Here is a 23543-nt window from a genome sequence, read left to right as displayed (position 1 = left end):
CTTTTCCCGATTTTGTTCTTATCAATACCAACTTTCAAACGTTTTTATATACCAAGGCAATTTTCCCACGGTGTCTTTTAACCTCATGGTCAATATTATGCTTTAAAATTCATTCCTTTGATTATAAAAAAAGCACACAGAAGGGTCAATGATGTACATCAAAAGGAAAAAGTATTGATTCAAGGTTATATGTGTAACTTGGTTCTAACTTAGGACATAATCGCGAAGTTGTTGTGTGAGCTTCTTGCACTGATAAAATTTAAAAAATTGGGTATGAAAAATTTAAACAGACAAACTTAAGGTTTTTAAACTTTGTGGTGATCAGTTGAAAGAGCAGTGTCATATATAAGAATGAAAAAAAAGTTGGTAACAGTGATGATAATTTTAAGATATTAGTTAAAATGTGCAAATTTCATGCTAATAACCAGATTAATTTTGTTTTTTGTTGGAGATTTATCTGCAATTTTTGGCAAGTATGCAAAATTAATGTGTAAAAATTTTTTAAAAAATGTATAATTATTGTTGCTTTGAGGTCGATGCGATGATTCAGTCACCTGAGGAGTACAATATTCACCAAACCCAAAGGGTTTTCTTCTTTGATTTCTTCTTGATATTCTTGATCCCCAGAATTAGTTTCTTATAAGTTCTCAGGTAAAGTTGATTTCTTGAACGTTTTTAATAAATGATGCGTAATTCCATTGTTTAATTCAAATATGCTATAAAAATTAAAGTAAAAAATAATTGTGATATCATCGACGTCTTTTTACCAATTATTAAATATTCACTTTCATATCTACGTTAATTTGATGTATACCTTTGAACTCGAAATAAAAGACACCGCACAGTTTGACACATCTGTTTTATATTTGGATATTTTAATAAAAAGAGACGACAAAACTTCATAATGAAAGTCAGGAGGAATTTTTTTTTGTATTATCAACCTCCTTCATTTATGTAACAACAAACTATTATCACCTACATATGGAGTTTATGTCTCCCATTTGACACTTGAACATGTTCTACTTAAGAACTATTTTTAAAACGAGGCAAGATATCGACAAGAAAGTCGAAGATACAAGGATATCAACAGTCTCGTTTAAAGTAAACACTTTGCAAATTCTGTGGTTGATACAATGACGTTGTTAGCAAATAAAATCTAACATTAAGTCGAATGTTGACTGACTTTTTTCATTCCCGTTGTAGGCAATTATTTTCACACTGAAATATCTAGGGATTCTTTCTATTTAGCCGATCATGACAAGAAACACGGCTGTAGCCTGTCGTCAGGGGTTCTTACTCCTCCATGACATCTGATTCAACCTCTGATGATTTTAGAGGTCTTTGTTTGCTCTGCTTATAATTTGTATTATTTTGATGGATTTGAGCTTAATTGCTCTTCGTTATTTTTTCATATTTCGTCAGAGGTTCGGTCAGAACTTTTTTTTTTAATGCTGAAGAGCAACATACCTTAATTGCGATTATGCAACATGTGACCAACTACTGTACAGCAGGTTAAAATCGCGGTCGGAAAAGATCGCGATTTGTTCAATTTGCAGCAAATCGCGGTCGTTTGAATTCGCGGAGAGGAAAAATTATACAAAAACTTTTTCAGCACTGCAAATATTTTTCTTGCGTATTGTGTCGATTATGACCCCGATTAAATAGAACGAAACACCGTACCGATCCCAATTGGATTAGAAGATAAAATATCATACGATGTACAATGTTACGCATTCAGATAAATTTTCTTCTTTCTTTCTTGTGTTTTCTTTCTTTTTATTAAATATTTTTGAAATACATATGATTCTATACTCGAGTGATTTATTCAAGTGATTTCAAGTCGTATCCAAAACATTCATGTAAAAAAAGAAGCCATTTGGCAGGTGTTCGTTCATAGGTACGTTTTGAGTAGAGTACAGAGTAGTATTTACTGCAGTATATTTAAATCCCTTTGAATCTAAATCAGTTGTCACTACCGATAGTCAAAATGTTGAACTGTTGATAAAATTTAATTAATGTGTAACAGTGTTGTCTTTACAACGTAAGTGCCTTGATTAAAGATAATACATGTAGGACTGAGTGATACGCACGGGTGAAATCTAACAATACATGTTTTATAGATAATTACATCGCATCTCTACTGGGTGGCAGAATTAAATGTTAGTTATAGATGTTTATTTATCAATTGTTAACGTCTTAGTAATTAATCCGTACACTCGCATAATTAGGAAGACAGTATACATCTCCTCTATATATCAATTACTGCTTTTATGTTTGCAAGGAAACACAAATAGAGTTACCGAATTTAATCACAGATATCGGTAATATTTCAATTTATCCTTATCAATTTTTGAAGAATTATTCACTGTATGTTGAATTCACGGAATTTTTATTTCCGCGAATATAGCGAATATTAACTCCGCGAGTTAATTTCCTGCTGTACAGTAATCAGATAGAAATACATCTTTTTCAGGACTGTCTGAGAATTTGTATTTTACTTTTAAAAGATGTGTAATTATACATAAATGACCATGACACTTTTGCATACTATGGACTATATTAACGGGAAAAGATTGAGGAAAATAGATACTCTCTGAAAGACTTATTTACAATGGGAGTTTGAACAACATTAATTATCCTCAAAACAAATTTTGAGAAGCTGACAATCAATATCTGTTATTTAAGAATTTTGTCTTTATTGAGTTAATGGTGTCTTCCCAATGGACGTTAACATTAAATTATTATTAGAATTAAAGATGCTTGAATGTTTAAGCGAGAGTGCTTCTATTGATTTTCAGATATTTTTTCTTTGAACGAATGTTAATGTCATCATTTAGAATGTTTGAATATTTTTGAGCAAAGCTTTCAAAATCTTCTTTAGAATTTCGAATTATAAGAAAAGATCACAAAATAGCCGTTATAATGTTAAATCCCTTTAAAAATATTTTTTTTTACAATATCTAATTAAAACAATAAAACAAAACTCTCTTTAATGAAATGAATATATTGATGTAACATACATTCTACTCGCTATGTTACATTCACTATGTTACATAAATGTTTATATATATATATATATATATATATATATATATATATATATATATATATATATATATATATATATATACATATCATAATACACTATACAAACAGAACAATGAGTTGTTTATCTAGGCTACATTGTATTTAGTCACCATAACATGATATTGCTATACAAACTGAACATTGAGCTAAATATTTACATGTATATTATACTATAAATGTGTTTTATGTGTATTTATGTGTAATCATAATTGTTATATAGATGTCTTGCCTCATGAAGCCTTAATATGGAAATAAATTCTATTCTTTTCTATAATGGAATTTAAAATGTTTTACATACCGCCTGATAAGTCAAATTTCAATGTTTAAGGTAACAAAAATGAAAGTGGTCGATGTACATAGATATTTTCAACAAATGCATTAATAGAAACAACCCATCTACGATTGTAAAATATTTAAATATTATTAGGTGATAGATAAGAAAAATTATCAATGCAGTTTTGAAAGACATTTATGTATAGTTTGACTAGAAGTCACAGTTTCTTTTGTCCAAAAATCTCATTATAGTTTTGTTCGTTGACATAAGAATGTGACTTATTTTAAAGTCAATAATGCTTTGATAAACTCACCGGAAGTCAAGTTTTGGCTGTTTTTGTAGAATTTTTCAAGATTGATGAAAATGACGCATTTCATGACGTCATAATACATTGACTAGCCAGAAAATTACGTCATTTTTGATAGATACGCAATCACCAAAGATTTAAATAATATATTAATGCATTGTCAACTAAAATTAAACAGTTCCAGTTTTTCAGAAATTCACAGGGCCAAAAAAGGCCCTAAGTGAACCTTGTTCTTTATGTAGGAAACAATCTTTAAAGGTATAACAATGTTTTATTCATTTGCAAACATTGAAGTCTGTTGATTTGAATTCTTTGCACATTAACGACCCAAGGGGGAAAGGAAGCGCTAAAATCGGGAATCGAATTTTACCTAAATCACACATACGGAAAAATCCATAGCAGAGTCATGTTATTAACATTGATAATGAAGCATCCTAAGGATATTTGTTATGTTGACTTATTTTAGATAGGGTGAATAAAGAGGGGAAAAATAAATCTTCCGAAGAAGAAGAGCTCGGTCAGGGTGACTCAAGTGAGTATTATTTTAAGTGCAATGGAATTTTTTTTTGTCAGTGGAAATGTTCAGTATTTGAAAATAAGGGTATGTTCAGAGATTGACGTCTTAGGCATCAGAGAAAAAGGTGAAGATAACGAACAGAAATAATCTTTATTAAAATGAAATGTAAACAAAAAGAAGAGCTAGAATAAGCATCCCCTGTCGACCGCAACATCCGCAGTGACCAGTTAAACGGAAGATTTTGTAGTCTTTTGTGAACTGCTGACTTTAAGATTGTTGATAGCCATGAAACGTCAACTTAATTGTCAGTAGTCTGCCTTGAATTAAAAATTTATCATACTCAGAGAATGCACTTGCATACCGATTAGGGGAATGTACTACAAAAATAAGGAAGCTGACGATAGGAGAAACAGGAACTTTGGTTTGCCATGGCCATAGAGCTTAGTTGTTAACTGGCAATTACTTAACGAATTGGCTATTGACGTCTTCTGTCAGTAAAACATCCAGATATGAAACAGATGTGGTAAACTTTGTGGTATAATTTATTTCGACTTCACTGGGATACACGATACGACATATGAATGAAAGTAATCGTTAATCGATAAAAGATTTCGATATATTTTAACGTTGTATTGAAGGCAGCAGGAAGAGTTTTTTTGTGAAAAATTCTGCGTCAGTAGAATATTGAAAATAATTCAGGCACACCTGCATGAATCTAAATTGTCCTTTGTAACCATAGAATTAAAACTACGTCGCCCCCAAAAATGATAAGTCTTATTTTGGATTCATTTTAATGTCGGTATAACATGTACTTGAAAGTATTGTTCGCATTTTGTTTCAATGTTGCTGAGAGAGAATATAAATTATTTTAGAAAGGCCAATTGCCAATATATAACCTATTAGTCTTTCTTTCTTGTCTTTACAAAGGGGTGCCCTAGCCTCTGATAAAATAATAAGAAATAGAGACCCATAAATTTTTTACCGTAGATTTCAATGATATTTTTATTTATATCATGACATGAAAAGAAAGTTTATAAAAGAATTAAAATGCCTTTTAAGAAAGCTCATTACTTATCTAGATTAAAGTAAAAATTATGCAGGGCTCAATGTATAGGACACAATATATTACAAGTGAGTGTTGCCAATTAAAAATGAACATTAGTATCAAACAGTTAAGTTATATATTTATTAATCATTAAGTTCTTATATCCATGTCTAGATGGTAACTTTCATCGTAACATAATTGTGGATATTTTCTTTGATGTTACGGTATCGGTTCGGATTACTGGCATTTTTAACAGGATGTTTTTATCATTTATAATAATTATTATTTACGATCCGCAAATATGTTATTGCAAAGGTTGTACTATACTTTCCCAATACATTTACCTGTACGCTCTCTATGACTGGCGGAATTTATTTTTACAGAAATATCCGTTTAATTGCGAATGCAAAAGTATACTTTATTACCTCATCATCATGGAACAAGCACATATAGAAACTGACACAACGCACAAAATCTTAACAACTTCAGTATAAATAAATAAAAAAATAAATAAATAAAAAATCACAGTCAGAACCAGGTTGCAGGTTGGATATGAAACAAGTCTTTGTTAAATGTAATATAGATATAAGGAAGATAACGAACAGTAATCAAGCTCAAAAGTCCAATGTAACAAAACAAATCAGGAGCAGAGCAAACACGGACCTCTAAAACATCAGAGTGTGATCGAGTGCCATTGATGAGTAAGCATTCCCTGTTGGTCGGCCACACCCGCCGCGTGAGCCTTTTCATGATAGGGCAAACGAAAAAAATCCGTAGGCAATTCAGTGTAAATAATGGCCTAACGATAAATACGAAAAACGTCAGTCAGCATTCGACTTAATGATAGGTTGTATTTGTTGACAAGGTCATTGTATTGACCATAGAACTTGCAAACTGCTGACATTAAACAAGACTGTTTATATCCTTGTTTCATCAACTTGTTTCTCAATAGCTTGCCACGTTTTAGAAATTGTTTGTACGTAGAGCATGCTCTTGTTTATCAAATTAACTGGGAGACATAAACTCTGTATACAGGTGATAAGAGTATATTGCTACATAAATAAGGGAAATTGACAATAGAAAAGTTGAAGTGATCAAATGTGTCATAAAGTTTTGGTGGAAGGTTACCATGAACATCTTTTTCTAGTAAAGTATTCAAATGTGCAATAGATGCGTCAGACTCCGTGGTGTCTTTTATTCCAAGCTCAATGATAAAATCAAAGAAAAGTCACTGATAAAGATCCCATATATATGCTTTACTGCTTTACCATTCTTTATTTCTTGTTTGATAATTCAGGCGAAAATTTGAGATGCTTCTTTGAAAAGTCAGTCTATTTCTAAAGGCGCGGAGTTTGAAGTATTTGGAGCGAAATTTGTGACGAGTTGTTATTTTCTAGCATCTTAGTAATAGTCATTTAATCAAAAGTAATCGGCGATCCTCCATCACTCGAGCACCAACTCGTAATTGAAGAACAGCCAATTGATAATATAGAATAAATATTCGGAAAATAACAATTGCACGTACTCATTAAAAATTTTTTTGGAAATAAAAATACACTGAATATCTAATAATGGCATTCCCATGGAAAACTATAAAAGTTATAGTCGTGATCATGATAAGAATCCCAGTGGGTGTGTGTATAACAGTGTCCAGGATGGGAATGTCGCCAGATACTGAAACCTTGACAGCTGAAATCGGTCCAACACAGCTGTTTACAATCCACGCGAGACTGAGACCCATGGTACTTTCCATTGTAACCAAACCCTCTATCATTTCTATGCAGATCTGAAATATCAATTATTTTACTATAACATTAAGTAAAATATCAGAAATGGCCAGAAAATAAAGACAAATTTGGAAGTTTGGTCCAAAATGTTACTTAATTGAATTGCATGTGATGTATAAAAATAGAAGAATAGAAAGATACCATTTAAAAAAATTGATATAAACACATGGTTCCATTGTATACGAGGGTTGTCCGGTTAAATAGTTGACAAGTTGTCTAGAGTGAAAAATAATCAACACCGCGTTCTAAAATTTTCACTTCTCTTCAGTAAATATTCATCAATATACATAGAAAATCACACTTAGATTAATGCTGAAATAAACAAAATATGACATTTTATGTTATGCGTGGTATTGCTTTACGGAGCATGGATGATAATGTTTAAGTATCTAAAGCAACGTCACGTTTCATTTTTTCTAAAAATGGTTGGATAAGCCCCACTTAACTTCAGGGATATCACTGAAGGACACACTCGAGTTTCCCTTTATTCCCCCATAAAAAGACGAGGGAGCAATCCCTACACCAATGGGACCTGCTGAAGATTTGCATTGGTAAGTTTTGGACAGTGCTCTCACTCCATTCAAATACATAGACAATCTTTTTCGACAATCTGTCTTGGTAACGTCTTTTGCTATTGTCAGTATCTGTTAGTCAGTATGCTTTGTTCTATGCAGGGACTCGATAAAAATATTCTGATCAAAAGCGTCCATTCCACTTCTATACTAAAAACCTATAATTATACTTTTTCTTCTGTTATCATTTAAAGTCTGCAAAGGCGTCATTACTTATGATGAAAGTGAACTGCTCTACGGTGCGCCACAAAATCACCAAACGTCGCCCTTTTCCCTTTGTTGTGTAAACGACTTTCCCATTTCAAAACTCAGAAACTTAACAAAAAAATGAAGTAAATGCCTTGAATGCCTTGAAATTTTCCAAATGACAGCATAATAAATAGTGACGTAAAAATATGTTTTTTCAAACCTTAACCTTGTCAATTTGATGCTTTTATTTTGTAATAATACTCGCGTATTCTCTTATAAAAACATGGCTTTTTGCTCTTGCGCAGTGTATCCATACCCTGTGCGCATTCAAGTTTAATAAAATCCTTATTTGTTTATTGATTTTGTTTTAAAAAAATGTCAAATATGTCAATTGCTAAAAATTTTAGTTAGTGCGCGGATTATCTTTCACAAAAACGCATTGTCAATGATTTTACCTGACAACCCTCGTACATGCATAATATTCTGAAGAAAAATACTCCAAAGCATACCGTAACACATTGTCCTGTTTTGATTGCAACATTTGTTGAATTGTGAGCAGTCCTGACACGAACTTTGTCCAGTTCTATCTTGATAAGAGCCACTCGGACAAAACAAACATGAAGTTTGTCCAGAATCTGGTTGGTAATAACCAGCTCTGCATTGCCTACAATTTTGTTTTCCTACAAAAGAAAGTCACATCAACTGAGCAGATGTGTGTTACAGACTGAGTCAGATTGTGTAAAGCGATGAATTTCTTGCAGGCTAAACTTACCTGCATTTGGCTGATATGTCCCAGCTCCACAAGGTTTACAGGAATCTGTTAATAATATTCAATGATTTATTTCTTCATAGTAAAAAAAATATTTAATACATGTAGATACATGCACACATAATTTAATACTAACAAAATAATGAAGAGGAAAGCTATATTTGGGTGAATTAAAAAAAAAATACCACCAAACTGAAACGTTTTGGAAAAATTCAACTACTTATAACATATTTTTCACTTGTATCATCAAATTGCACATGCATTCTAGTTTAAAATCCGGAAGTGACAATATAATAGACAATTGGATAAAAAAAGTTTCAGAATTTTTATTGTAAAATTCCTTTTGAAAAAAGAAAATATCTTTACACCTAAAAAGACTTTCTAAAATACATAATCACAAGAATTTATAGTTTTTTATGCTTCAAATGGTAAGAAGGGTATAAATGATTAAATCTAGACCTTGATTGAGTATCTTCTTTTGTATATGTGACAAAAAATTGGCTTTTTGATTGTTATTTTACATTATTTTTTTCAATTCTTGTTTGAAAAGTTTTAATATGAAAAAAATATGAAGCAATAAAATTCCCCAAAATTCACTTTTTTGTCCGTTCAAGTCAATTCTGTAAATCTAAGCCGAAAAAGAATTTTTATATACGAGTTCTCTTACAAAAAATACTAGATTTTGAAGTGACAGTATGTTACATTATTGTGTTGCGCTCCTGACATCTGATATGTATTTTATTTAACATTGTTTTAAAAATTATAACACACAATAACGCATTCTTACTTTGTAAATCAATTTGTCGTTTTGATATTTTTTATCGTTTAAGGCTGGTTTTTACGGAAGCCCGTTGAGGCCAGTTCAGAGAAAGAAATATTTTTTATTGCGTTTAAACGCAAAAGATTGCGATTAATCGCAATGTATATTGCGTTTAATCGCAAAAGATTGCGATTAAACGCAATCTTTTGCGTTAAAATGCAAAACTTTTGCGTTAAAATGCAAAACTTTTGCGAAAAAAAAAAACGCAATAGTATTGCGATTAAAAGCAATAATTTTTGCGATTAAACGCAATGATCTTTGTGTTTAAACGCAATAATCCTTCCTTATAAGGATCTGTTTTGCATTTAAACACAATGATACTGTAGTTTCAAAATGAAACATGAATTCGTCAAAGCTTATAATTTCATGTACATGTACTAGGATTCGACACTTCAACTTTAAGAAGGTCCGATTTGTTCTGTGTCTTTTTGCAAAATTTTCCAGTTTTTGAAAATTGTAGTAAAAAACAATGGCATCCTAAAAACCTGAATGTCTTAAATGTATTAGAACCCAAAACTCTTAATAAAGTCTCTGATCAATTGCTTACGTGTATCACAACTTATAGAGAATGTTTCAGTGGTATTAATAGCACTTGTCAATTTGATACATGTAGTACACATCGATCATTATGTTTTCATTTGATTTTGATTTTGATCTCATATAAATCCATCACATATGTGTGTTTACTGTATGCAACCATAGGAAGGTTTATGAATGTTCATTTAAGTCTAAATAGTTCATCATGTTGTATTTCCAAAAATCCCTTTATACATGGGTTAAGCTTATGACCGCAACGTAAGAGACAGTTTTTTAACAGAGCAACTGACCAAAACTTCATTTAGAATAATAAGCTTAAGACATTTCTCTTTCTTAGCTTGCCTTTGTTTTTACAACCCGACTTTTTTTCTCCTCTATAAATTCTTATTAGTGATTTTTCCTTTCAGAGAGCGTTTGCTTGGAGAAATCTGATTCTATAAAGCTAAACAATACGCAATTTCCTCATAAGTAAAAAGAGAAAGAAATAAAAGATATGATATAAGTATGCGTGGGTCCATTGTACTCTGCAAGGTTTGATACAAATGACTGCCTTTAAACACAGAGATAATTGCCTTTGAACTCAAAAATTGTTGCGTTTAAACGCAAAAGTATTGCATTTAAACGCAAAAGTATTGCGTTTAAACGCAAAATGGAAATATGGTGATCGACCTTAATTTTTCGTCGTTCTTACTTCCGGTCGCGAACGGAAGTGAATTCAAAAATGTTAAATTTGCAACTTTTTTGTTTTTCAATATTTTTCTTTGAAATTTACAGGGTTAATAGAGAGTCTTCTAAGAGTTCTATGTATGTTTTCATCATTTTGAATGATGCATTTGTTGCAAAGATATGACCGACCCAAACTTTCTCGTATGTTGCGCGTTCGAATCCTGCTGGGGCGGGAGATTGTTCTCTCCTTTTTCAGTTGTAAATAATATTTTTCTCCGTGAAGACATGTATGATAGTTTTTGCTTATTTTTTACAGCTTTGTTAACAGAGATTCTACAGAAATCCTTTAATAATTATGATCTATGTTGAAAGACTGTGTTACATAAACGCAAACGAAAAATACCTTCAATAAAGTATTAAATGAAGTGAGATAGCGTTCTGGAGAAAAGTTCGGTCGGAAGACCACTTGTTGCCCTAGCAACAAGAAACGCATCTAGTTTTTATTCTTATCGGATGATTTATAATTCTAAACATATTTGTTGCACTCCAGACCAAAGGCATTGGGGCCTTTAAAGTAGAATTGTGAAGTGAAAATCACATAAGAACTTGTTCTGTTGTTTCAGTGAAGTTGAGGAGGAATTACTTAAATTTTATGACAATTTTTTAGTGTGTTTATTTTTAACGTTCATTAGATTTCAAAAAGAGAAAAACACATCTGAATTGATAAAATTGAAAAAGGAAGGATTTTAATAATAAAACTGTCAATAATTTAGTATTAAATTATGCAAAAAGATCATTATTAATTAATGAATACTTCTAAGTATGAATAGAAGTGTTTTCGTCACACAGCTTGAATCTTTAAAAAAATGTGTTGCACTCCTGACCATAGAAATATAGATCTGAAGCACAGCCAGATCCTGTAATTGATAAATCTATTCGGTAAAAATGTTCTTTTTGTCTTTATTTTCCAAAATAAAAATCATATAATGATAATAGTTTTTTTCATGCTTGGGAGCTTTTTTTAAAATATCAAATGTTGCACTCCTGACATTAATGGGTATGCACATATACTTGACTCTCATTAATGCTGCTTGTGATTTATATAAAATTTTTAAGTTTTAAAATGTATATCTGTTATTGTTTTACACTTCGAAAATTCTTTTTTGTCTTAATTTTCTTTCAGAATTTTACAATTGATGTTTTTGGCAACACTACATTTTTTCTGTTGCACTCCTGACATGGTATAACATTTTTTTAAACATCAGCCATGACTACAACTTGATTAAACAAAACTTACTACAGTCCACATTTAATGCTCAATACTTTGAATATTATCAGGAAAGTCTTTATTTTCAACATAAAGCATTATTATTTATTTCACAGATAGATCTCCAAAAGATATTGAAATTTCAAAATGTCACAAAAAGGTGTTGCACTCCTGACAATTTTAGTATCATTTTTGAGCATAACTTTTTTTTGTTAACTGAGATATCAAAGAGATATTTGGCAGGTATTTAGACACTATCTAAAGACATATGCTGAGACATAGAAATCTATTTTCATTGCCTGTATTTTAGTGTGGGTTGATAAATATGTGTTTGGTCATTTTTTTTAATTCACCCATTTGTAACAAAATATATATTGAAATCAGAAAGACAGCTGTAGAGAACACAATGAGAAATTCTTTATAAACTGATGATGCCTTTAAAGAGGTAGGAGTTAAAAGTTGTACATATATCCCATGCAGTAAAGACTTAAAAATTTGAAAGTAAACTACCTTTAGATGTCTTGCCGTGATCAGGTTGGTATGAGCCACTGGGACAGGGTTTGCAATTACTAGACCTGGCCTGGTCCTGGTATGTTCCAGGTGGACAATCTATACACTGCACACTGCCAACATTAGGGCTATGTTGACCGATAGGACAGGGATCACACTAGCAGTAAAAAAAGAAAATTAATGTAATTAGATTAGCAACAATTAGACCATTACGTTTTCGAAAACAAACATACACTTGTTTTGCCCTTTTTAGCTTGGTAAGTGCCACTAGGACAATTTTTGCAACTGCTAGAACCGGTTTGGTCTTGATAGGTCCCTGGTTGGCATATCGAACACCACTGCATATTACTTCCGCCATTATACTGACCAACAGGACAGGGGATACACTGACCGTCCTTCCCGTAAGTTCCAGCAGCACAACCTGTCCAATCATAGAAAATAATTAATATATCTTATTTCAAAGGAAAGATCTTATGGTAGTCATTCTTTTTAATTGATTATGATTACCAATACCTTAGAACGGGAATGTCTGTAAAATAGAGTGTTCACAATTTCAACACCTCTAATTTTGCTATACATTGTCAAATACATCTCACCTAGCTCAAGGATCATGAAGCAGCTTCAGACTAGATAGCCAGCTGGAGTTTTGTTGCACAATATTTCGTAATTTTTCGCATAATATATAGAACTATATATACATCGTATTTACAATTTTAAAGAATTCATTTTTATATTCATTTGTCAAATATAACAGAATTAAGACATCATTGATCGCGAAAAAAAATTCTTAATTTTTTTTGTTTGTTTTTTGTTTAATGATTTCTTACAATTCAGAGGTACGGGGACTTTGTCATTATGTGTTTGTGAAGTTATGAAAAACGGAAGTTCCTTTAGAGGAGGTTGTTATCTTTCTTTTATTAAAAGACAACATACTGAAAATGTGTTTTTAAAATTTTAAACATAGGAATTTTTGAATCTCATAGTTATTTCTGTATGAATTCTTAGTATCTATAATTCTCGAATAAATGTACTCAGTAAAAAATTCGTTTCTTACTTAAATTGTACATTTTAGTATAATTCATCACATCATAAATTTTGAGCAAAAAGGCTATTGTAGTATTTTTATTTATCAAAGTCCGAAAAATGACTGTTTCCTATGAAATCCTATAGTACATGTAGTATATCCTACTTCTCAAACTCCGTCACCATAAGCGGAAAACATGCCAGGCTACTCTCTGAATTATTTTTTTATTTGATAAAGTCTAGTTTGCTACACTTAGTAATGAACTTAAACATTGTTTCTAATGCAATTTTTAAAAATGCAGTTATTGGGCTTATGAAAAACCACTGTAGATAGAACGTCCATCACATTTGTGCACAATACGTCCAACGAACCCTAACTCCGTCACCAGGACCCTCTACAATATGTCAACGTATTAAAAAGTAATTTGTTTCCAGTTAAGTTTTTTGTCCCCTTTTCTTAAACTTATAAACATAAAAAAGTTTTAAATATATAAAATAGTATTTTGAAAATTTCATCCTAGGAAAAGTATCAACAACAGAAAAAATAACATTGATATAACGTTTGTTTTGTTTTGTTTTGTTTTTTTACATGTAATAACGTCACTCTAATATCATCTCCAACGTGTAGTGCATTAGGGCAAATTGAGACGAAAAATAAAATATTTTTAGATGTATTCAATATGGCATGTCAAATTAATCCTTTGGCAAAGACCTGCATAAATACGGCTGACATATAAAATGAGCAAATTGACGCACATGTCGGTATCGATGGAATAGCGCACAAATGAAAAAGTGCTTACTGATTTCACATAAAATATGATAGATGAATAGACTACGTTTAATTTTTTTTATTTTTGATGAATTCTTGAACTTGACTGTTATTTTCGAGGCATTTGGTTGTAGATTTTCAGCATGCAAAAAATGATGTTACAATCGCATTCATGTTCAAACAGCGCGGAGTTTCCCGAGAGTGACGGAGTTAGGGGGTTTGGTGATATATAGATGTTCCCTAAAAATTAATTAGACAGTAGATTTCGCAAGTGTGTTGTCGCCCTGTTGGCGCAGTGGTTAGAGCGTCTGCACTAGAGTCGCGAAGTAAGGAGTTGATCCTTACGTCGCGGGTTCGAATCCCACTGTGGGACGTGGAGACCGGTCCTTCGGATGAGACCGTATAAACCGAGGTCCCGTGTCGCAGTAGGTGCTGGTACGAAAAAGATCCCTCACTGCTCAATGGCCGTAAGTGCCGAGTATAGGACAAAATTTGCAGCTCTCCACCGGCATGTGGTGGCGTCTCCATACGAGTAAAACATTCTCGAGAGGGACGTTAAACAACAATCAATCAATCAATCGCAAGTGTGTTATGGCTAGGTATTGGCGTTTCTATGCAAATGAGTAATTAAAAACTCATAGAGGTATATCTATCATACAGAGAAAGTTGCGCTAATTTTATGATACATACTTATAATTACGTCATGTTATATCCAGTACACATTATGACGTCATTGCTCTTTTCGACTTCGAGTAATAAAGAAAATCAAAAAAACAGCTTCGGCGCAAGGGTATCTTCTTTTTAAGTTTAGATAAAAAATTAATAATGGTTAGAAGAATGTTCTATAGATTAATAAAATTGCTGTATAAATGCTATACACTTTCCCCTTTGATAAGAATTTAATAAAACTTACACTGGACTTTGCATTTTTTCCTGTTTCAACTCAAAACCTTAGAAATATACAATAGAACTATCAATATTTGTGCAGCAACATCCTCAATACTTAGAGAGTTCTTTTTCTAATCATATTTTGTTTCTGTAAAATTAAATAGGGTATGTCCTTGCATCGAAGCTATTTTGTTGATATTCTTTATAACCTTGTGTAGTAATGAACAAATGACGTCATAATGTGATGCCATAAAGTCATTAATGTGTACTGGCTTTTACTTGTCATGGGCTACCGTGTATTATTATAGAATATATTTTAACTTTCTCTAATAGTTATAAGCTTTATGAATTTTATATTGTTCATTCGCATAGAAACACGTATACCTAGCCCTAACTCACTTACGTTTTCTGAAATTTGGATTTTCACTAAGTTTAATGTAGGTTTACACTTGTACAGAATTAAAAGGTTTTTTTATTATACGAGGGCCACTAAAAATTAAGCGGACTAGTTTCACAGAAAATATATTTGACGACATAATCAAGCAAAAAAGTCACAAATAATATAAAAGAATCTTTACATATATGGTCACCAGAATTTCAAAATATTGTAAATGGTATCAATTTCGGGTGATTTAACAAGACAAGACATGTCAACGTCACGGGCATTGTGATTTACGAAAAAAAAAAAAACGAAAGAAAAATTCCAGTCTTCTCTCTCAAGTCAGAATTGAAATATTGTCTTAAAGATTTACTGCAAAATACACGTAGAATTTGAAAGTTATTTACAGTTATTGTTGTTTTTTTTTTTAATTTTGAAGTGTCCGTTCAAGTGTCAATATAATAAAGATTAATTCTATGAATGAATGAAATATAAGACTATTTCATCGACCGGGTCATCAATTTACAATTCTTTTCACCTAAAGTTACTTTGATTAAGAAAAAAAACTTCATTTCTATGGAAGCTTTCCAAGCAAAAAGAAAAAGAAAAGAATCTCAATTCATGAATTCATCTGGTTTTTAGTCTAAAAGCTTTAAAAATAATAAATGAAAAAAGATTGATGATATTTTTTACTTTTGTGAATTGAAAAAGAAAATCGAAGTAATCATAAGTATATGTACACATTTGTTATCAATGTGTAACAAACGTATTATTTGATAGTGCATTATTATTGTATCCTTTTATAATTCATAATTAATAAATAGTGTTTGTAACTATATAGCTCTTCTTTAATATAAAATAACCAACTAAAAAATAAGATGCCATATTATGACAGATATGATGTATAATGATGTAAAAAAAAATTTTCTTCTTCATTGTGCTTTAATGATCATGCTATTGACTTGGTTCACAAAACATTGTCCTGATATTTGAAAACGTCCTCATTAAATTCTATTATTCTGAGGAAAATAAATGAGAAAGTAACGATAGAAATACAATCAAATAATAATTAGCTTAATTTATTTTCCATTTCATGCATCTAACATGTACTCTAATCATTCTACTGCATGTATGATTAATTTTGTGATTTTGTGATAGTCAAATTATGCAGTTTATTTCAACATGTATCAAATTATTTGATAAAATATAGATAAGTTAATGAAAAGAGTTGATAATGTTTTGATTTACCGACTGAAAGGCATGCATTACTGTCGTGTGTATGTACACATTTGTAGAAAGACGGGCATCGTGAATCTCTGCAGTGTTCCAAGATTTCCTGTGAAAAAACACAATATTATTTTAAGATATTCTTGGACTTTTTAAAAGAAGATATTAATTAATATTCAAATCGTAGCAATATGGATTATGTAGCACATACAATGCAGCCCTGCATATGTGGTTTTTCTGATGTCATAATATATGTTTAATATTGAGCAGATAAACGAATACTTAGATTTAATTGTTTTACACACTGATTATTTTACTATTTGTATGCTCCAGAAAAGGAAAGTTTACTACTGACATGGGATGTATATGTCAGTCAACAAACGCTCAGAAAAAGTTTAATATAACCTACCCTATTTTACTAAAACGTATCATTGTTTACTATAATTGATATTCAATTATTCACACATTTTTCTTTAATGGCAATACTTTAAGATATACCCTTTCTGAGATTTAGAACAATACTATCTTCCATATTCTTCATCAAAAATTAAGAATAGTTTTAAAAGAAATAGAAAAAATACAGTTGACAAATGGAATGAATAAACATACGAATTCAAAATTAAAAAAAAAAACAACTGTTTTTTTAATCTTCCATGAAAAGAACTGTTTTTCTGATAAAATAAACCTGAAATGATTTATAGATTTAAAAAATTGATCTACTAAGACACACTATTAAACTATGCAATAATATTTGTAAACTAAGGTATACTTAACCAAACGATATTTTACTTTGGTATTGTTGAGAACCATTGTACCGAAACAAGTATTTTATTCCTTTATATTTCACAAACATAACAAACTGTATTAAAATAATTTAAAGTTTATAAAGCTGTTCTCATGCAAAACTGGAATCCTTCTTATGTTTATTCAACAGATATTAATTCTTCAACTCCCAAGCTTTTAATGAAATAAGCGGAAGATAAATCCAAAAGTCTGTGTATCTCATATTAGTGCTTAAGTTAACAGTGATTAATTAATTCATTTACACATCTGAGTTTGAAAATTAGATAATGAATAATAAATTTTAAAAAAAAAAGTCACCTCAGCGGTACTATTCGCAACATTAGAAAAGAAGAAGTCGGGATTCTTTTTTCCGTCCATAATGATATCAGACGATTTGTCATTTATTTCACATAAAAACTGTTGTGTATTATAGTTGATAGACTGGCAGTGCTTGCGCAGGAGACATTCCTTTATACAGGCATGCACACCGATATTTGGTATTTCCTCAGCAGTAAAACCATCTAAACGGTAGCCAAGAATGAGATGCTCTGTACAGCAATGAACTGCCGATTTTGCGACCCAAAAGAGGAAGAGGGTAATAGTTACAGACATTCTTCCGTTCCTAATGTGTTTGCCGCACTGACTTTCGAACATTTATATACCCAAGAAATTTCCCCCACAACTTTAATCTGATGGTCAATATTTTCATGCACTTCAAATTGAATAGAGTATATTTTGTTTTTAAAATTCATTTTATTGATGCTAAAGGGACTTAGGGTTTATGATTTACATTATGATGTAATTGGAAAGTGGTATTGATTCAAGGCTATTTGTGCAAGTTCTTCTATCTTAAGGCATAATATGTCACAAAGTGTCGATTAAAATGAAAATCTTGGTTTTCAAAATTCAGTAACCTGAATATCATATCAAATTGCAATGACACTATATGTCATCATTCATTGATCAGTACATGAAAAAACGTCTAAAAACCTTGTTATATATGGAGTGCTTATCAAATATTCAAGAATAGAAAAAAATAGTGAAATTTTATTAAAAACAATCACACGTTCTTTAACTGAATTTGCTTATAAATTACAAGAAATTGCTCAGAAAGCACCAGAAAACCAAGAACATTGTATATCTTAAAAATTTTGGATCTTCTGAGTAGATGCAAGATTACAGATAAAAATTTGTATAAAGCACTAATAATTTTTGTTGTCATACATTTCCTTGGAGAGGGTATCACAGTACATAGTGCTCTTGGGATTTGTCAAATAAAGTTTGTATAGTTTTTAAATTCAGTAGAGACATAAATAGGACTGTTACAAAGTCTTCCAACCTGTCTTTGTCCTTTTAAGTTCATCTTATGCCGTAAAGTAAAACGAACTAAGCGAGGTGTTAAGTCAAAGTAATGTTTAAAATGATTTAAGATTCCATTTAAAAAATCATCAATAAAAAATCAATTGATTTCCTTTAAATATAAATTAAAGTCCTTATCTTACAACTACTAGTATAGCTTTAAATAAATTTGTGAAGTAGATCAAAGGATAAGGATGTAAAATTTGAAGATTACGAACAATGATCATTCTCATAAATTCAATGAAGAGAAGGAATCATACACAAGACAAATTCACAGACTCCTAAAAACATCAGAGGTGGGATCAGGTGACTAGGAGGAACAAACATCCCCTGTTGATTTGTGACACACACCGTGAAGATGTCAATAAAGAAACAGAAAATAATTGTTGTCGGAAAATATCTATAGTCTTTGTGCTCAGATTCTTGTTTTGCTCTCTTTCTCTTGTATGGATGCGGGGGAGCTCTGTCGAACCAATATTAGGTACAGTTATTCTCCTCTTAATCACCGACAATATCGTCGTCTTTTCCTTCTAACATTTTCAGCTGCACTACAAAGCACTTTTGTACTACTTTTTATTTTACTAAGTAGTGCCCATAACCTATAAGATATAAGTATCTCAATTATGAGCTAATTGAGCTAATGCACTTGTGCATTAGTGAGAGTGTTATTACGATCAATGTTCAGTATCCTTATAGCAAAATGGTTTCGAACCAATAGTCAATATGCTTTTTAAAATACCTTAAAATCAAGTGCCTTCATTGAGATCACTAATAGTACTTTCAATAGACTTTAACCTTAAATTACTTAAGATTAATAATATTTGAGTGTTTCTAGTGAAAGCGTGTCCATTGATTATCATACTTTTTTTTTTCTCTGTATTGAGTTAACATTAAAGTATTATTAAGAAAGGTAAGATGAATTATGGAGATAACAAACATTATTCAGGCTCCAAAGTGCATTCAAACAATAAAAATCAGGAGCAGAGCAAACACGGACATCAGAGGTGGGATCAAGTGCCATGGAGGAATGAGCATCCCCTGCCGACCGGTCACACTCGCCGTGTGCTCCTTGTCATGATCGGGAAATAACGGAAAGATCCGTCGACTATTCAGTGTGTAAATAATGGCCTTACAATAAGTATAAAAAAACCCAGTCAGCATTTGACTTAAAGATCGATTGTATACGATGGCAAGGTCATTGTATCGACCATAGAACTTGCAAAATGATTACTTTAAACGAGACAGTTGATATTCTTGTTTCATTTATTTGTTTGTCAATAGCTTGCCTTGTTTTAGAAATTGTTTGTGCGTAGAGCATGCTTTTGCGTATCGAATCAACTGAGAGACATAAACCCATATACAGGTGATGAAGGTATATTGCTACTTAAGTAAGGGAAGTCGACGGTTATCACATTTATCATAAAGCTTTACTGCTAGGTTACCATTACTGTCTTTTTCTAGTAATGTGTCAGACTCTTTGGCATCTTTTGTTTTAAGTTCACTGGGATATATCGAGTCGACATATGAATGGAAATAACTATTGTTAATTGATAATACGTTGTCGATAGATCTAAATGTCGAGTTGAAAGTCACAGAAAGTGTTTTGTTCTTCTCATGTATAAGATTTGGAATCAGTTCTGCTTGAGATGCTTGAGTTTCTGATTGACAAAATCTATGTGGTTTTTGGAGACCAGGTCTTCCAACAATCTATTGGAATTCCATGGGTACCAATTGCGGCCCGTTATTAGCAGACTTTTTTGTATTCATATGAAGTAGAATTTGTCCAAAATCTTATACGTGAAAAGAAGAAAACACTTGCTGTGGCCTTCAACTCGACATTTAGATATATCGACGACGTATTGTCAATTAACAATGGTTATTTCCATTCTTATGTCGATACGATATATCTCGGTGAGCTTGAGATAAAAGATACTACAGAGTCTGACACATCTGTTTCATATTTGGATATTTTACTTGAAAAATGGTAATCTAACAACCAAGTTTTATGATAAACGTGATGACTTTTACTTTTCAATAGTCAACTTCCCTTACTTATGCAGCAATATACCTTCATCACCTGCATACGGGGTTTATATCTCTCAGTTGATTCGATACGCAAGAGCATGCTCTACGTATGTACAATTTCTAAAACGAGGTAAATTATTGACAAACAAGTTGATGAAACATGAATATCAACAGTCTCGTTTAAAGTCATCATTTCGTAAGTTCTATGGTCGATACAATGACCTTGTCAGCAAATACAATTTATCATTGAGTCAAATGCTGACTGACGTTTTTCATACTAAATGTTAGGCCATTATTTACACACTGAATTGTCGACGGATTTTTCTGTTATTCCTGACCATGACAAGGAGCATACGGCGGGTGTGACCGGTCGGCAGGGGATGCTCACTCCTCCATGGCACCTGATCCCACCTCTGATGTTTTGGAGGTCCGTGTTTGCTCTGCACCTATTTTGTAATGTTTAATGGACTTTTGAGTTTGAATACTGTTCGTTATCTCCATATATTTCATTCTGCTTCATATAAATACAAAATAGGTCTGCTTATACCGGGGTGCAATTGGTACCCATGGGAATTCTGACAGATTTTTAGGGGACTTGGTCTCCGAAAACTACATAGATATTGTCAATCAAAAACTCAAGCATCTTCAGAGTACTTGTGTACAAACAATTTTTTTTTAAACAAAATAATGTTGCAAATGACCGATAACAAGGTAAGTACATTTACGAGTTTTTATTGAAAAAGCAGCTGTTAATGATGTCAAAAAGACTGTGCTTAAATTTATCGTTGGGAATGGTTATGGTCTACATTTTCCTGATATACAAGATATTTCTAAGTAGAGTTATGACTAAAAAAAGCTCTTTTGCATCCTAAAAAGCCTATTGATTTCGTTAAATAATAATTAAGAAGTCCTCAATGAAATACAACTTACAATTTCTTATCACATAGTTTTACACATTTTCTACACTATTTCATTCATCAATATCTAAAACAAACTCTCTCTTCTTTTTGAAATTAATCTATAACAAAACAGTCAATATGCAATTTTAAATAATCACATTTCCGCATTTTGTGATGTAAGACTAAATTTAAAAAATATATATAGTTCCGAAAAATAATTTGAGTCTTATACTTGGTTATGTGCACTATTATGAAAACGAAGTTAACATAAACGATAAGAAATATTTGGACATGCACGTATAGCATTTCTTTGACATCCGATTACTATATTGTTATTTTGTTTGTTGACATAAATATATGATTACCTGTAATGCTTTAAATAGCTATGTCACAGCAGTTTAAAAATAGAGATTTGAATCAGAAAAATTAAGATTACTTGTTTTTAAGTTTGTTAAGTGATTAAAAAAAGGTAATTTCAGCATATTGGTTTCGGTAAAATCACAAATTTATGACAGAAAACCAAAAAGTATGTCACCGATTACAAATTTTTCGCCTTTGTCAATATTACAATATTGGTTTGAACAATCACTGTTTACCTTCATCAACAAGCTTGAATTACTCAGTATTTCTTCATGCATTACAATTTTATTACCTAGTCACGTCCATTCACACTGTCTTTTGAATTCAGAATAAACAAATACTATTCCATCTCTGAAGGAGTAACACAGAAGTTTACAGACTTACAAGACATTAAAGTGCGTTGAGTGAGTTGTTAGATTTGATATTGATAGATTTTGAAGGTATATTAATTTTCAAAAAATTTCAGAAAAGCAAAAAATTCTTACAGATCCATACGTTTGGTCGTTTTAAATGCATATCTAGTAAAATCTTCAATTTCTAGAAAATTCCACAAATAATCATTTGAAGAAATATGAAGGTAACGAATAGTAATCAAGCTTAGAAGAGCAAAGCATACATGAACCTCTAGAAACATCAGAGGTGGGATCAGGTGCCATGGAGGAGTATGCATCTCTCGACCGGTCACATCTGCTATGTGCTCCTTGTCATGATCGGGCAAGCTGAAAAATCCGATGAAAATTCAGTTTGAAAATAATGAACTAATAATTTGCATTAAACATGTCAGTCTACATTCGACAAAATTGCTAATAAGATTGTTGTATCGACAACAGAATTTGCGAAACGTTGACTTTGAACAAGACTGTTAATATTTTTGATTCATCAACTAATTTCTCAATAGTTTTCCTCGTTTTAGAAATTATTCGACCGAAAAGTCATGACGTTTATCAAAATGCTTGTTTTAGGTTATTAATATATTTAGTAAAATGTCAAAAAATGAAACAGATCGATGTGTCAGACTCTGTTGAATCTTTTTATTTTGAATTTAAATGGATATATTAAACGTATGGAAGTAAATGAATATTGTTCACGGATAAAACGCCGCCGATATATTTATTGATGCGAAATTGAAGGCCGTAGCACGAAAGTTCTTGTTTTTTTTTTATATATAAGAGTTTTAGAATACATTGTTCTTCATATAAAAATAATGAGCCTTACAACAAAGACAATGATTTTACCTGCTTTATCAGCTGGACCAGTACATATCAATCGTGTAATCAATCTATTTCTTTTTTTCTTTTTTTTTTTACTTCTGGTTATACTGAAGACAGAAGGATATATCGCGTTCATATTGCCTTTCAAAATTCAATCAGATTTCAAAATTCATCAGATCAGATACTTTTAATCCATTCTGATATAGTGTCAAGGCCTGCTCTTCTTTTTCATTTTTGGCCTATCGCCTTACGTGATTTTACTGAGAATTCATA

At 31.4% G+C, this 23543-nt stretch overlaps 1 protein-coding gene across 1 annotated transcript; it reads right to left on the bottom strand.

The window, feature by feature from the left end:
* Positions 1–7433: 7433 nt before the first annotated feature.
* LOC133188018 (signal peptide, CUB and EGF-like domain-containing protein 1) lies at positions 7434–18028 on the bottom strand. The gene is made up of 6 exons (XM_061323408.1): positions 17746–18028; positions 12581–12768; positions 12348–12504; positions 8551–8595; positions 8288–8458; positions 7434–7648 (listed from the first exon to the last, which is right to left on the bottom strand). The coding sequence occupies exons 1-6, from the start codon at positions 18026–18028 to the stop codon at positions 7434–7436; spliced, it is 1059 nt and encodes a 352-aa protein (XP_061179392.1).
* Between the last annotated feature and the right edge of the window lie 5515 nt (positions 18029–23543).

Source organism: Saccostrea echinata, unplaced genomic scaffold (genome assembly GCF_033153115.1).
Source record: "Saccostrea echinata isolate AGI-Se365-2 ecotype Australia unplaced genomic scaffold, CSIRO_AGI_Sech_v1 ptg000015l, whole genome shotgun sequence".
Classification (NCBI taxonomy): domain Eukaryota; kingdom Metazoa; phylum Mollusca; class Bivalvia; order Ostreida; family Ostreidae; genus Saccostrea; species Saccostrea echinata.
Note: the sequence above shows the minus strand (reverse complement) of the source record. Positions and strands in the feature narration are given on the sequence as shown.